This window comes from Zosterops lateralis (genome assembly GCF_965231275.1).
Source record: "Zosterops lateralis genome assembly, chromosome: 18".
In the NCBI taxonomy this organism is placed as follows: Eukaryota; Metazoa; Chordata; class Aves; order Passeriformes; family Zosteropidae; genus Zosterops; species Zosterops lateralis.
The window spans coordinates 5868808-5884926 of record NC_139778.1 but is presented as its reverse complement, the minus strand read 5'-3'; the positions used below and the strand labels follow the sequence as shown (position 1 = coordinate 5884926).

Below are 16119 nucleotides of genomic sequence, written 5' to 3'. Positions count from 1 at the left end.
TAAATTGTGCAAATACACACTTCAGCCATTTCTTATCAAGGGCAAAAATTATTAGGGAAAATTTATATTCTGGGTTTTTTTCAGACCACAAATCTTTTAAAACCCCATTTGTTTCCTGCTTGGGTGCCCTGCAGACAGCCTGGTTACCCACTAAGAATTCAGCTGTTTTCTTGTGACAGACAGTTCTGCACAAAGCCATGAATTGTGCTCAGAAACATTATAGATTTTTTCCTCAGTGGAGCCTCTTTCCCCCTTCAATAAAACCACAATATTTGAAACTTCTGGTAGCTAGTCAAATTAAGTGTTTCAAATAAGCATTTAATTTAAATTTAATTAGGCCTTAATTAACATATAAAATCAGCCCTTTTCGAGGTTAAACAAGGATGCAGGAGATTCATCACAGTGAAATGCAATTACTGGGGATGAAGTGACATGTTTGTGGAAGTTGCATTTTAATTCAAAGCCTATCCCACAGTAATCCTGAAGGGTCCCTGCTCTGGGTTCCTGACACATCCTCATCAGCCCCTCAAACATTCACTGCACACCAGACTTGGCAAGTGTGGCTTCTCTCACCCTGATGGCCAAGGGGGAAAATATACCTGAAAAACCAAAATTTATTGTCATTTTCTCAAGGCAGATCTGCAGTGGGAAGGTGGGGACTGAAGGCAGGGATACAGCTGATGGAAAAGCAGAGGTCCAAGGGGGCATGGAGCAGCATACCAGAGGTTCCAGGCTCCACAGGGGGTGGGATTTGGGCACAATACACCAAAGAAAATCCCCTAACTCTGCTCAGCTTTGGGCACAGAGAGAGTCTGCCTCCTTTTAACCCTCATGCACATGAAAATCTGTAAACTGCAGGCCCACAAAGATTGTTTGAACCACATCCCTGTGCTTCCCCTGAAGAGTGCAGCTCTGCACCTTGAAAATCTCTGTCCCAACAGGCACCTCGGCTAAGAATTCCTGGCTTTCAGGTTGGCTCTTTCTAAAGGAAATAAAAACTAAAATCCCAAACTGCTTTGGATTCACATTTTACAGATCTAAAGAGGTACCTGCTGGGGAAGAAAAAAAAGCAGCTGACTGAAAAACTCCACAAAGAGGGACAAATTAACTAAAAAATGAGCAGTGGGGAAGGATGCCAAGCAGCATAAATCACACTTGCCTGTGATGAAGACATGTTGGGCTCTGCAGACGAAAGAAGGGGAGGGCTCAGCCCCGAGCTCAGAGCAACAGGGACATGCTGAACCTGCCCCATACCTGCACACACTCACCTGGGCAGGTGAGGAACACCATGGCCCCCACAGGGAGCTGAGCACACTCAGCTCAGCCCCCTCCCCAACACAGGGCACTTCTCACTCCAAGAGAAAAAGGAAAAAAGGAAGTTGCAACCATCACGCTGGTGAGACTGGCCAGAAGGGGAGGTTTTACCCATATTTTTCTTGAAGGACAAGTAGCCCAAGTAATTTGCTGTGTGCAGAGGCACCAGCAAGCCCAGAAACCCTCCAAGCCTGTCCCAGAGAGCAGATTGGCCCCAGAGGATGGGCTGGGCCTGTGCTGTCACCTCTCTGGGAGCAGATCAGGCCCAGAGAGCAATTTTAAACCACAAAACTGCTCCATGAGATGTGTCGGGCTGTGGCAGGACAGGAGGACAGCCCCAGGAACCAGCCCTGGCTTCCAGCCTGCACATATCCATGAGTACCATCTTCACTGCTAATTGGGATGCAATTCCCATCATTGCACCTCGAGGACAGTCTGGATCCTCTCCAAGAAACCCATTTTATTCTTCAATTCCAGCATGTTAAAGACACACTTCAAGTCAAATACAAGCCACGGAAACCACAGCAGATTGAAGCCTGGACCTTGACACAGCCCTGAACCAGAGTGGTGGGGTTAAGAATGCAAATTCTCAGGTTGGAAAACATCATCTCCACAAGAACCAGGGCTCTGCTGAGCAGAGAGTTTCACTGTGGGATTCTGGGTGTGCCCACAACAACACAGGCAATTCACCCACGGGTCTTCCCTTGAGCTTCCCAGCACACAACCTGCTCCAACCCCCAGTGGATGCCCCAGGAGTGTCACAGAATCACAGAATTAACTTGAATGGAAAAGATCCTTGAGATCCTCATGTCAAATCAGTGACCTGACACCACCTTGTCAACTAAACCAGGCACTGAGTGCCACATCCAGCCTTTTCTTAAACACTTGCAGGGAGGGTGACTCCACCACCTCCCTGGGCTGCCCATTCCAACACCCAACTGTAGTAATGCAATCCCTACTCCTCCAGCAGGTGCTTCCAAGTAGGGAAAGGGTCTCACTTTACCTTTTGACATGTTAGGAAGTTAGCTGGAAAGTTCTGTGGATTTCTCTTTGCAATTGGCTTGGAGCCAGCCCAGAAGTGTAGATTGGACCCTGGAAATGCTACTCAAAGACTGTTGTTTTCCTCATTGGGCCAAAGGCCAAAAAGCCTACCTAAACCCTTAGGTATAAAAGAGAGAGAACAAAGGAACTCCATGCTCTTCACTTTTCACTTCTCGATTTTTGAGGTGCTGTAGCAGCAAGGAGTTTGTTTCTGTGCTGTGCTCGGCTTTGTTGTTTTGCATTTTGTATTATTTTCCATCTTTATCAAAACCCTTTTGATTTTTCAAGGCATCCGCGATCAGCTGTCTCACTCATTATTATTAGCCACGTCTCTGCAGGCTGGCCCTCAGGTGTGTGGGTTAAACCCACACCAAACCACCCTTTCAGTGAAGAATTTCTCCCTGATATCCAACCTGAACCTCCCCTTGATAGTATAAGGTTAAAATGATTTCTGAAGTAGGAGGGCCCGAGAACAGAACATCGGCTCCACTGTAACCAGGATGTTATTCCATGCTATTGTTTTAACCAAATCAAGTATAACTTTGCTTAGGTAGTGGTGGAGAAGGGGGGGGGGGATGCTGGTGATTCTTAATAAAGTACATAGGCCTTGAGAATAAAGTTAGGTCAAGGGGATCTGTACCAGTACAATCATCAGTACAATAAATGATATTATTGTAAATTGTAATGTTAGTTTGATAACTAAATATGATTATTTTCTCAAACCAGAATCTTAAGCAAGAATCACAAAGATCATTGTTATTTGGGTAGAATCAATGGAACAATGGGGTTTAATGATTAGCATGAATCCTTATGTAACAAGAAAGGTATAAAACTGTATCCATTTTGAACATCGGACGAAATCTGGGTCATGGGGATCCCTAGCTTCCAGAGCTCTCAATAAAGCACCGCACGCAATTCTGTGATTGTGTCTTCTTTCCTACACTAACACTATGGCATGGCTTAAGAGCTTACCTTGCAGCATGGCAGAGGTGGTGTAGTAGTTGAAGGGGACCTTCTTCACCAGGAAGATGTCAGTGTCCAGCGAGCAGAGCGTGTCCCCCAGCAGCACAGACTTACCTGTGCCAGCCGTGCCCACCAGCAGCACGGGGTGCCGGCACTGCAGCAGCCTGGCCACCAGGAACCGCAGCCGAACCGTCTCTGCCGTGGGCACCAGGCAGGCCTGGGGGGCACAGTAGCCACACCTCAGTGTCCCCAGCCCTGCCTCTGATGCTGGTGCATTAAGATTTTAGCGTTTTCTGTTTTTCGGGTCCTGCACTGCGTTAGTGTAGAACTCTGAACTCCTTATAATTTGCAAGGTCTATAAAATTGTATATGTGGTGTGTGCATTTTAACATATTCCACCTTGAAAAATTGTTGCACTAAAAAGATCCTTATTAAATACAGAGGTAAAACCCCTTTTGTATCCCTTAACTGTGTCTGACTCTTAATTCTAGGATCAATGTTTGTAAGCTCTCTTCACGTTTTGGTCAGATGAAACAATTCTTCCAGGCCTGAGAACCAATGGCACCCTCTGCCTCAGGCCCCAAAAAAGCACAAACAAAAGTGAATTGGAGGGATCAAACTGGGGGAATATGACTTCATTACCTGAAGCTGTAATTGGACAATCAACCCCTGATAGGCAAATAAACCAAACTTGTATCTGTCTGAAAAACTTGTGACCATCATCCACCTTGGGTGCAGCCTCTGGGAGGCTTTTGGCTGCCCAAGGTGCTTCTATTGAAGACCTTTAATAAATACCCAGTTTATTCTCTTAACTCTGTCTAGCCTCTGTTCTAGGGAGCCACTCCAAGACACCAATGCCATGATGATTTTATGCCTTTTCTTTTTATGTACCTTTTATGTGTTCTCAGTATTCCTGTAACTCTTTAAGCCTGGCATCTTAGCACAGTCTGCTAGGCAAGAAGACTAAGAATCCCAAAGGCCTCACAGCTGGAGGTTGGAAAGCCTTATGCTGTCTTGAGAAACCAAGGTTCTCTCCAGAACACATTCTATAAACTGGTAATAAACCCATCTAGGGAGAATACTTTAAGAGATGTCATGCCATTCATTGGAAATGTTTGTTTGATAGGCTAATTTGCAAGGTCTATAAAATTGTATATGTGGTGTGTGCATTTCAACATATTGCACCTTGACAAACTGTTGCACCATAAAGATCCTTATTAAATGCCGAGGTAAAAACCATTTTGTATCCCTTAACTGTGTCTGACTCTTAATTCTAGGACTGAGAAAAGACACCACCACCACCCCACCTGGGAGAGCCAGGAATGAGTCAGGTGAGGGCAGCTTCCAGGCTGCACTAGGGAAGGAATGATCTGCTGCTGCCAGTCATTAAAATCCATCTTTCCAGGTGAACCCCTGTGAGCAGCATCTGAATCCCCCCAGCAAAATCACACCTTGCTAAAACAGTGATGATTTTTAAGAAATCATCTGCTCATTCTGGCACTTCTAAAAAAGCAGAGAAGTGCAACTGGCAACCACAATTCACTACCTGAGGAACTCTTTTCTTGGTCCAAACATAAACCCATCCCTATTTGCAGCCACACAGAATGACAACATGTCCTGGTGTGTCAGAGGCTTTGTCTCTGCTCTGTTTCACCACTTCTCTCTGTACCCTGGGCACAGCAGCTCCCTGCCCCTGCTGTACATCACTCATGTTCAGAAGGATGGAGGATGTGCTGTTACAGTCAAAGCACAGCAAAAAAAAGATGGGTAATTTAGTTGTATCCCATAAAGAATTCCATCAGCATCTGACCTTTCACCAGACTTTATGGAAACACCCACGTTCAGCCACTAAAACACAAGTACTCCTCCAGCCCAGCAGCCTGCTGGGGTCACCTACCTGCAGTGGCACCTCTGGATCCAATTCAAACTGAGGAATAAGTTTAGACCAAGGCTCAAACTTCTTTGTTTCTGGATCAATGTAAAAGTCAAAGACTGTGCCCTGAGAAGGAAACTTGATTGTCTTGAATTCTGACACCCACCACTTGCTGAACTCCACTCTGTAGTCCACGAGCTGTAGGACAAAAAGGAGGAGAAAACAGGCAAATCTGGAGAAATTACTTAGAGATAGAGAATGTTATTTATCCCAGTCCACCAGAGTAGGATTAGTCCTTAAAAATATATTCCACAGCATAACAATCTTATCCTTTTTCCTATTATTAAATCTAATTTGTCATTTTCTTCATTTTTCCTCATCACTCCTATTTATTCCCCTAAATAATTCATCCTCTGTGTTGATCACTCCTAGTATGTCTGAGCTTAGACAGATCGATCAATTTGAAAAAGAGAAATACGTGCCTATGACTAAACAGACACTTGATTGATTTTTGGTGCCTACTTCTTCCAACAGACAAGGACACCACATCCATCTCCATCCGTGGCCATGGATAGTCAGAGCATGCATACCAAATCTCTTCCTCATAAATCACACCGCCCTGCAAACACACAGTTGTTGCTTTCTGGCTTCTTTTCAAGCAGGAGCAGCAGGACTGCTGACCCCAGTTCAGAAAAGAATGGGAGAGGGACTGCTGGCACAGAGCCCAGAAAGCTCCTGATTTCCTGCTTTTCCACCTTCTACCTGTCCATGCATGAAAATTTTCAAGCATCTGAACTTTTTTTTGGGGGAGCTGTGGTGACAGTTTTTGCTTTAGATACTGAGTCAGGATTTGCAAAATGTGCTAAGTCCCCTTCTCTGCCTCAGGTCTCCTCTGTGAAACTGGGCCAGGCACTATGTGAACCCTTCCTACACAGAGCACAGGGACTGCAGCCCTCAGCCCTGGGGACAAACAGGGTGAGGAAGGGGGAAAATGCTGCTTAAAAGATCTGGGAGAGAGCAGATGCATCACTGAGCCAGTTTTAGCAGCACAGTTTGTTCCAGGGGCATCTCTATTAGATCTCTCCTCCCTAGAGCTACCCCACGGGCTTTTGAGACCACGTGGGACCACGGACTGCCCAGCCTCCCCCAGGAAACCAGGCTTTGAACTGAGTGTCCTCTGCAAAGCCCCTTGAGCCACCACACATCAAAGGACCAGAGGATTTGAAAAACACATTATTAGCGTCCACGATTTTGCAGTCTCGTGCTACCCAGAGAGGCAGAATGACTGTAATCTCCTTTCCCCTGTTGTCACAACTCCTTAGCCCAGCAGCAGAAAAGCGATGTGCAGTGCTGCTAAAAGCTTTCTCATAGTGGTGCCTCGCCCTGCTCACAGTGCTGGGAGGGGCTGAGCCCTTAAGTGGAGCAGTCCCAGCACCTGCTCTATTACCAGAATGGTGTCGAGCTCAAACTGCTTCTTTAACAAAAACCCCATATGGATTTCTGCTAATTTCAGAGCCTGGAAATGGCAAATCTATCATCTGTTTTTATAGAGGGGCCCCGCTCCCCACCAACACATGCTGAGCAGTGGGAAGCCTTCCAGCCTGTTTCTCCTGACATTTTGGCAGCAAAAGGTCACCAGGAAGGGTACCTTCAGCAGGCAGCAATAAACAGTTTTTATATTGGATCATTTTTCATCAGGCTCCCCCTCGTTCGGACGCTGTGTGCTCATGCTCTCCTCCCTGACATTTACAGAGCAGCATAGGCAGCAACACCCAGAATCCTCCCAGTGGGATGCTGAGCCTGCTTCCAGCTCCTGCTGCCACACATCCAGCTGTGCCAAGGCCCTGCCATGCCAGGATTAACATGCCATGGCACAGGAATGCCAGGATTAACTGCTATGGCACGGGAATGCCATGTGCAAGTGCCACCAACCACGCTCCAGATAGAGCAAGTTCCTCTGAAGTTCCTCTGCTGAGGTAGCAGCTTGTGCTGTTCCTCAGGCTTGACTTAAGAGTCACCGTGCACTGACAGAACCAAGGCTGTGGTTTTGCCAGCTGGAGGGTTAAATCCTCCCTAAGGAAAGCTGGTCTCGATCTCCATTGCCTCGAGGTGATGGCCAAGCTGAGCTTGGCCACTGTCCAGTGTTACCCCCTGGATAATGAGGCCTTTTATGAAAAGGATTGTTTAGTTCAGGTTTCCAGGTCAAACAAAATCACTGACACAGCTTTAGGTCTGAGAAAGTAGAAAAAAGTAGGAGTAAAAAAAAAAAAAAATGCAATAAAAGGTCTCTTGAAAGATGCTGATGAGGAACCTCCTTCCTTACCTGGTCCTGGAACATGGATCCACCAAAGGCCCAGACAGCAGCAAAGACAAAGTAGAGTTCATAAAGCTCCTTGGGACAGTCAGGAGGTGTGTTGTCCTCTGTCAGGAGGCATTCCAGGAGGTAACATAGCATCTGAACCATGCTCTGCTCAGGAACGGGAATAATCTTCTTAAATCTGAGGGATGGAAATGGAAAACATAATTGGGAAATATAATTGAGTGAAACACCACGGTTGCTCCCAGCCCAGGAAAGCAAGGCAGGAATGCTTTGCCAGAATATCAGAATTTTCCTTGTCAGCAGTGGGTATCTCATTGCCTGGAAAAGCACTAAGGAGAACACCCAACCTCTGCCTGGCCCTGCTGGCACTGGCACACACACACAGGTAATAACAGTCATCAGAAGTTTCAGGCATTTAAAAACTTTGATCCTCTTGAAAGAAGTAAAATGGAGGAGTTGCTAAAGGTGATGATTTCCTGAGAGCACAAGGAGTTCAAAAGCAGTCAAATAGAGAGGGAATAAAATAAAACCTTTCATCTTGCCATTTTACATTTGTTTAAGCTACACTTACAGAATTCCAAACTAATACTGTAGCAGCACTGAAGTCCTCTATAAAGTAATTAGAGCTATTTGAAAGGTTGGTTCTACAATTTCTGAATTAAGCAAGCCACCAAAATACTCAGCTCGGGGCTGGTGCAGCTAATCCTGGGGATTTCATGGTCTGACAATTGTTCAGCAGAGAGAGCTGGAGATGCTTGATGGGCTTTGCTGCCAACAGCTTTAAAGTTTGGGCACCCAGAGAGCAGCTCCCCAGCAAGATTCCCAACTCCCAGTCCCAAGGAGCAAGACTTGCACTCAAGCAGGTCCTCCTGACACCTCCTCGTTGGGGCTGATGGTGCCCGGGTTTGGTTGTTCACTGACATTTCTTATTTTTCCATTGTTTTATGAAACTGCAAGTATAGGGAGCACACAGAGGATGGACAATCACACAATCACAGACTAGTCTGGGTTGGAAGGGAACTTTTAAAACTCATCCATTCCAACCCCCTGCCGTGGGCAGGGACACCTTCCACTGTCCCAGGCTGCTCCAAGCCCTGTCCAACCTGGCCTTGGACACTTCCAGAGACCTAGGAGCAGCCACAGCTTCTCTGGGCACCCGGTGCCAGGACTTCACCTCCCTCACAGGCAAGAATTTCTTCCAATACCTAATGTAAAATTCCCCTTGTTCAGTTTAAAACCATCACTCCTTGTCCTGTTTTTCACATTCAGTGGTCAGTGTCCAGCCATGGAACACACCCAGGCTGGATGCTCACACAGAGGGACTCAGCTGTGTTCAAATGCTTCAGGAAAGAAATCCAAGAGAGGACTGCCTCCGGAGCAATCCCACCCTCTCACACAAACAACAGCTTCCTCCTCATCCCCAAGTGGCAGGAAAAGATGTAGGGAGAGGATAAAAGAGGATCTGCTCTGCATCTTCCACACTTTCTTTCAGCAGTGGTCTGAAATCTGCTCTACTGACCCAAAACTTGTGCAGTGAGCTCAGGTCTGGCCTGAGACATCAGAAAATTGGGAAGATTTTCCCTTTAGGATCTTTTGGATTTAATTTCCAAGAGATACAGAACTGATACAAGCACAGGAACCATCAAATCTATGTCCAGGGAGAACCAGATCAGACTAACCAAAGATGGGCAGGAGTGTCAGCTGCCCCCTGACTCCACAGTTTCCTGGAGCTGAAGCCAATGACACTCAGGGCTCCTGGGGACAAGGAGGACACTGGCCAACCCTGGAGCACAGCTGGAAAAGTGGTGAGTGACTACCTGCCCTCGCCAGGGGAGATACAAGCACCCTGCAGTGGTACCTGGTCCTGAGGGTGTCCAGGCAGACGGGCAAGTACTTGTCAAACAGAATGGTCAGGTTGGCCCTCTCAGACTGCACCTCCCGCCGATCAATCCAGCTGCTCACAGGGGGATTCCAGCCCAGATCTGAGGGGTTGATGTACAGGATCCCTTGAGGTGCAGAAGAAGGGAGAAGAGTAAGGACACAGCAGAGACTCTTCTTTTTCACACCAGAAACTTTCAGCTACTCTCAAACAACTGAAACCCTGTCAAATATACCTAGTCCCTCATTGCCTGCCCCCTCCTCCTGCCCCATTGCAGAGCGGAAACATTAACAGTGAAGAGATGTAACTCAGGAAACCAGGACACCTGTCACGACCCTGCCCCAAATTTAGAACATGGTGTTCTAAATTTGCCCCAGACACCAGGGGACACCTTCATTCCCCATCCCCATGCACTGTTCCAAAAGACCAGGAGTTCTCTGGGATAGACACTGCTCTCTCCTCATCAAGCCCAGAAGGGCTGTGCAGGAGCGAAGTTCTCTCAGCAGTGCTGCAGCCATCACCCCACAGCAGCAGTAGGAACACCCTGAGTACACCCCCAAGATGATGACAGACCGTGTGTGGGGCTGGGCTCAGGATCCTCTGTGTGTCTGTGAGCTTCAGGAAGACACCCTGCACACCACAGGCAGCTGTGCTCCCAGCCTGGCAGCTTTCAAAGGCACTAAGCTGACCAACAAAAGACTGACAACAGCCTCAGCTGGCACCTGCTGCGAGGGGCAGCTGAGGCAGGGCTCACCTGCCCGGGACACGGTGGCCGGGGTGGCCATGCGCAGGTGGCTGATCTCAAACAGCAGCCTCATTGTGGGGTTCAGAAGGATCCTCTCGTTGCTGGCCAGGGTCAGCACCTGCACGTGCAGACAGATAGACAGATAGCCCAAAACTGTCCCAGGAACAGGAATGAAGAGGTGGTTAGCACTTCATTCAGCTGAGCTTGGCTGCCCAGGCCAGCTCCTTAAGGCACAGCAGCAGAGGGCTGCAGCCCCAGCAGTGGCCAGCAGGACAAGGGGGGATTGTCCCCCTCTGCCCCATTCAGGTCAGATCCCACTTGCAGAGCTGCCCAGCCCTGCGGCCCAGCACAGGAAGGACCTGGAGCTGCTGGATAGAGTCCAGAGGAGGCACCAGGATGATCAGAGGGATGGAGCTAGAACTAATAAAGCCACCACAAAACTCAAAAGCCTATTTTGGTAACTACTGCATATAGACCATGAGAGTGTAAAACCAATGTTATTATGGCCTAGAGTACATGTGTTCATGCATTTCTAGTCTCCTTGACATAATTCCAGTCTTAATCCAACATCAACAGAAGATCTAAACAGGGGAAGGAAAAATTAATTTGCTGAATGCTGTGATTTAATAACCTCTCTTCACTCAGTTTGCCTTAGGGTTGCTATGGCAACACTGTCTGCCACTTTCTTTAAGCTTGTGACCTGATACTACCCATCATCTGCCACCTCATACACAGCAACACTCCCAATGCATTCACCCTACATGGATCACAGCACCTGTTCCATAAAATGATCCAACATACCAGGACACAAATTATTGGAAAACTGAGTTCCAAGGGCTACAGGAAAATTAACAGTATAATCCACAAATCTTGTAAAAGCTTTGCATTACATAAGTTACATACAGTTACACAAACTTAAGGGTTGGGACGTATTTCACATTCACATGATGAAACACTGACAAGCATAGATAGAACAAAAGAAGCCTGATGAGTTTTACTGCCTTCTTAGCAATTTGATTTACTTTACCTGAACAGCCATTTAATATAAAATTTGAGAACCTCATTAAATACTGCTTTTAATGAGAACTTCAAAGCACACAGTTGATGACATTCTAACTTACCTATATTCATATGAATATTGTTGGCAGTCATCCTGAAGAAAAGGATAAACTCAAGCATCACCCTAAAAATCATGCTTTCATAAAGCATTAAAGATGTTATGTATCAGCTTCACCATTGCTGCTGTCTGTGGATGGAGCTCCATCTTCATTAATTTCTTCACCATTATTCTCCCTCTTATGAGCTTCATCATTTGCATCCTCCTTAGGTGTGTCAGTAACCCCAAGGAGATTATTTCCGTTTGGGCAGTTTGACATGACTTGATGCAGAATCTGAATCAGATGTCGTTTGCTGCTCCTTTGCATCAGGATCCCCTAAAAATGACTCCCACACCTTAAGCCTTTCTTCTCTTTCTCTTGCAGTCTCCTCCACCTCATAATCCACTACACCATCCCATGTTCCAGCACTGAACTGACAGCCACCAAACCACCTTCCAATTTAGAGTCAGCTTGCATAGATCAGCTTTTGTTGGTTCTTTAAATGATACAGAAGTGATGCCATCAAGGTGCCTATCAAATATGAGAACCTTCTTTACTTGACCAAACTTTTCACACTCTGCCTGCAGATCTTCTCTTATCTCATTTAGCACTAAAAGGTCCTTCTCAAAGTCCTTGGGGTGAAACATATTCTTGATAATAATGATGCGTTCATGCCACATTTGAGTTGCCCCATCTTTCTTCTCTGGCCTCCAATCCAGCTGTTTCTGCTGTTGCAACAACTTCTTGTAATCTTTACATTTCTTCTTCTTCTTCTTTTTGCTTGCATCATATTCCCCCTTTAGTTGGAATTTTGCAGATTCCACACGCAGTTTAGAGCCTCAGATTTCTGCTTCACACAGAAGCCTCAAAGCAAGTTGAACTGAGTCCCTCTTCAGATAACAACAGAGGCCATCTTCCTTTAGGATTTCCTTCCTTATCTTTGTACAGTTTGATCTTGTGTTCTTCTGTCTGAGGATCTCGCATGATGATACCACATTTTGACCTGACCTGTACAAATTCCTCTTTCATAATGTCTGGAGGTAAATCTGTCACATAAACATTTGCATTTCTGTCTTCTTCAACATGAAACCACCCTGACTCTAGCTTCCTTTTTTCCCGATTTTTGTTTTGAATCTATTTGTTTTTGTCCCATCTCATTTGCTGATGGTTGTGCTCCTGATGCCTTAGAACTTACTGGTTGCTTACTTTCAGTGGCTGTACCAGATGCAGATGAGTATCAGTCTCATCTGCATGGAAGCCACAGCTGTCATGGTAGGTTGGCAGGAAATGTTCTGTTATCTTGGGGAGCCAGGCCTTCTTCTCCAGGTCCCACTCACAGGCAGCCCCATCCGCTGGGTTCACATAGGTAATGGGGTCAATCTCGCCTTCACACTTGGCTGGCTTGGCCTTGTACTGCTGCTGGGGCTGTAGCTGCTGGTAGAATTCCTGGTTTCTGTCCTCGCTGCTCATCCTGCCCTGTTCACTGGGCCTCAAGCACCCGTGAGACCCCTTCTGCCACCGCTTCAGGAATGTCCTCAATGTCACCGACACCATTGTGTGACCACCGAGACTCGCGGCCTCCGACTACAGCACCACCTTTGGCCACTTCTATTATTGCAAGGAAGGAGGGAGAGGAGAACCAACAGGAAACTTGCAAACAAATAACAAGATGTCTTGGTTTGGAAAGACAGGTGTCTGCCAGGGAAAGCTGGAGTTCCCTTAGAATGGAGAATGTAAACCCCCTCTCTCTGAATTATAATGTTGAAATTAACAGGCTCTCATGCAAAGATATGGGAATAGGAATAACAGTTCTTTACTAGGAATATTAAAAATAAAAATGTAGTAGTACCAAAAAAAAACCCCCAAACAAACAAACAAACAAAAAAAACACTGAGAGAGTCAGAATACAGCCTGACACCCTGTTGACCAGGGTGTTCGGAGCAGTACAATCAAGTCCTCCTGCAGTGACAGATGTGGTTCTGTTGGAATAGAGATGATCCTGTAGAAAGGTGAAGTTTTCCTCTGAAGGTCCAGTGTTGCTGAGATGGGTCTGGTCTTCCTCTGGGAATCCAGTGGAAACAAGCTGCCTCTGGTGTTCCAAATCTCAAATTATATCCAGGTAGGGATGCTTGGCTCCTCCTGCTGGGTGGAGCATTTCCCAATGGGATGATATAATTTTATCAGTCATGCAGTGAGCCTCGATGGCCCATTAACAGAAGATATCTCCCTGGAGGGAGGATGGGTCATGGAAGAGATAAAGAATAACACCTCTCCAAAGGATATTAGGAGATGTTAACAGAATACATACTTTTGTTTACATCTTGCATTGCAACCCAAGACACAAGAATACAACTGTGAGTAAAGGATTTTAGCTTGGGACAGATTTGCAAGACTCAGGTTCACCAAATCCAGAAAGGGAGCCATCAAACTTTAAATCAAGGGATTTTTCAGGAAACAGCTTAAGATTGACTGGTTGGGCAGATCCAGGCAGAAAAGATCTGAGAGCAGCAGGAGAAGGTTCCTGCCCGCCTGCAGAAGAAAACAGCAGCTGCCAAGAAACAGATCCGAAGGGAGATGGAAAACTAAAACCATGGTGTGATAACACAAATAACAGCAATCCAGCAACCCAGAAACTTTTCAAGAAACATAGAAGGAAATGGAAGAAGCTTGAATATATTGTACAGTTATCTGCAAAATGCTGCAAAGTTGAATAGTAGTCTGCCAAACTTTAAGTTATCCTTTTTTCTTTAGTAAAGCTGCAGTAACTGTGAGTTATTCTCAAGGCTAAATCACATAAAATCATAATATACTTGTCACACCTTTATAATCTCTACAGTAAATCCATGTTGTTGCTATATTATGTTAAGCTGCTATATACCAATTTTTCAATTACTTTTTTTTGTAATAATAGAGTCAGAATAGGTTATATTTTCATTTGATACAAGTTAAGTGTTGATAGAGTTAAGTACAGTTAAGCTTCACTATGTTTAGGTCTGAATAGTGTTAAGTTATGTTTTATTACTTTGTTATCTTGTTGATGCTAAGTTCTATTAAAGGCCTAAAGTTATGATCAGGACATTTGCGATTACTCACAAGCACAACTCTCCAGAAAAGGGAAATTCCAACGAAGGAAGCTCTAAGTTATTTCCCTCATGCACCATTGCCTTTATGCAATATTGTTTGGTGTGTCTGAAGAAGCACAGCTGCATTATTCCAGGAGATGTTATTACAGTCTGTGTTTCCCCCAGGCTGAATCACACTTGAGAAGGAATACCTGTTTCTTTACCTTAGATCCATTACCTTATTATCATCCATCACAGTGTTAAGAGATTCAATCCACATTGGATCAATATCTCCATCTAGTACCATCCACTTGGGACCATCATGGGAGATGTTGGCCAGCTCTCGCATGATTGATGAAAACAGTCCTGGGAGGGTGACAAATATGTTGATGAACATTGAAGTTGTCACCTCCTCTAACAAATTTTTCCAGCAACTTCCCAAAAATTATGCTTTCTCCTTAAACATTCATAACTCTTTGCATCTGGACATAAATAATATTATATGATGATACCTGCTTTGAAGAAACAAAATATTATCAGAGTTATTATTGCTAAGAATGACTGCGGGCCTACATGAGCTTCATTCCCACTGAAAACCATAAGACATAGGAAAAATGAAGAGCAGATACTAAGAGGAAAAAAAAACCCACAAACTACACAGTACAGAGAAAACCATCTGAATATGTCTTGGAAATTCTTCTATTTGTGTGTTTTTTCCTGTGGCTTGAAGTATACCATGAAAATCAAGATGCTTTAAACACTGGGTCATGGCTTTAGTGAGACTGAAGGAAGAACAAGTCCAGACTGACATTGAATGACAGAACAAAATGTCAGTGAAATCAAGGAGACAGAATATACAGAGTCTCAAGGGGAGTAAATAATGAATGCTAAGAAGAGCGAGAAGCTGGGAACAGAGCAGAAGTACTGCAGGGCAAATGAGAGCTCCACAAAACCATCACTCTCCTCCACATGAGGAAATATCTAGGGAAAGGCTGGTCTGCATGAAAGAACATCAGGCAAACATTAAAAACAGCCTCTCTTCTGGTGAATTGTGACAGGTATGCTTTTTTGTTTCTCCAGGACCAGCTATTCCCTTGTGATCCAGGTCAGGAGCATTCCATGGCATTCCATGAAATGGAATGGCATTCCATGATCCAAACAAAGCTTGTGCACAGCAAATGCAGAACAGCTCAGCTGACACAGCTACGAGATGGGGTCAGAGATAACACCTCCCTGGCTCTGCCTGGACTCCATTCCTCATGCTGGACACAGCTTGGCAACCACTCCAGCACTGCCAGTGTCAGCAGCAGCTCCTGCCTGAGAGCATCACACACCATGGTAGCAGCTGCAGGGAAGTGCCCCTCTCCCAACCTCAGGCATCCACACCACAGAGGGGTCTTGGGATTTGAAAGAAGAGGTTAGTTCTACAAATAACACTTTTAGGATTCCCTTGTGGGACCTTTTTCCACCTAACATGTACAAACTTTCCAGCTGCTGACAGTGCAAGGATGAACTCAGGGAAAAAAGGAGCTGATCCATAAAGGGACACATCCTCTCTTGTCAGGCTGTGCTGAAAATGGTCTGGCTGCTCTTTGACATGAAGAAACATTTTCAGGAATGATTAATGCAGAAAGTATCTGCCTTGAGCCATCAGAGAGGAGTCCTGTAAGTTCTCTTGAAACATTAGAGGATTGAGAACAGTGGGCAGCCACCTGCCAATGTCTCTCCTGCTGTCCAGTGCCACCCACACTCCCTGATCCACAATCCCTAATGTGCAGCTCTCTCTGCAGGGTGCTGGCTACATCCCACACTTCCCTCTGTCATT

The 16119-nt window shown here is 45.6% G+C and overlaps 1 protein-coding gene across 1 annotated transcript in view; it reads right to left on the bottom strand.

Moving 5' to 3' along the window:
• DNAH9 (dynein axonemal heavy chain 9) overlaps positions 1-16119 on the bottom strand; it is a gene marked incomplete at both ends in the record, with an annotated part of 164566 nt that overhangs the window by 115540 nt on the left and 32907 nt on the right. Inside the window, 6 exon segments of the mRNA XM_083874519.1 lie at positions 3328-3535; positions 5216-5389; positions 7515-7689; positions 9370-9517; positions 10145-10253; positions 14533-14660. Coding sequence (XP_083730645.1) covers positions 3328-3535; positions 5216-5389; positions 7515-7689; positions 9370-9517; positions 10145-10253; positions 14533-14660 — 942 coding nt within the window.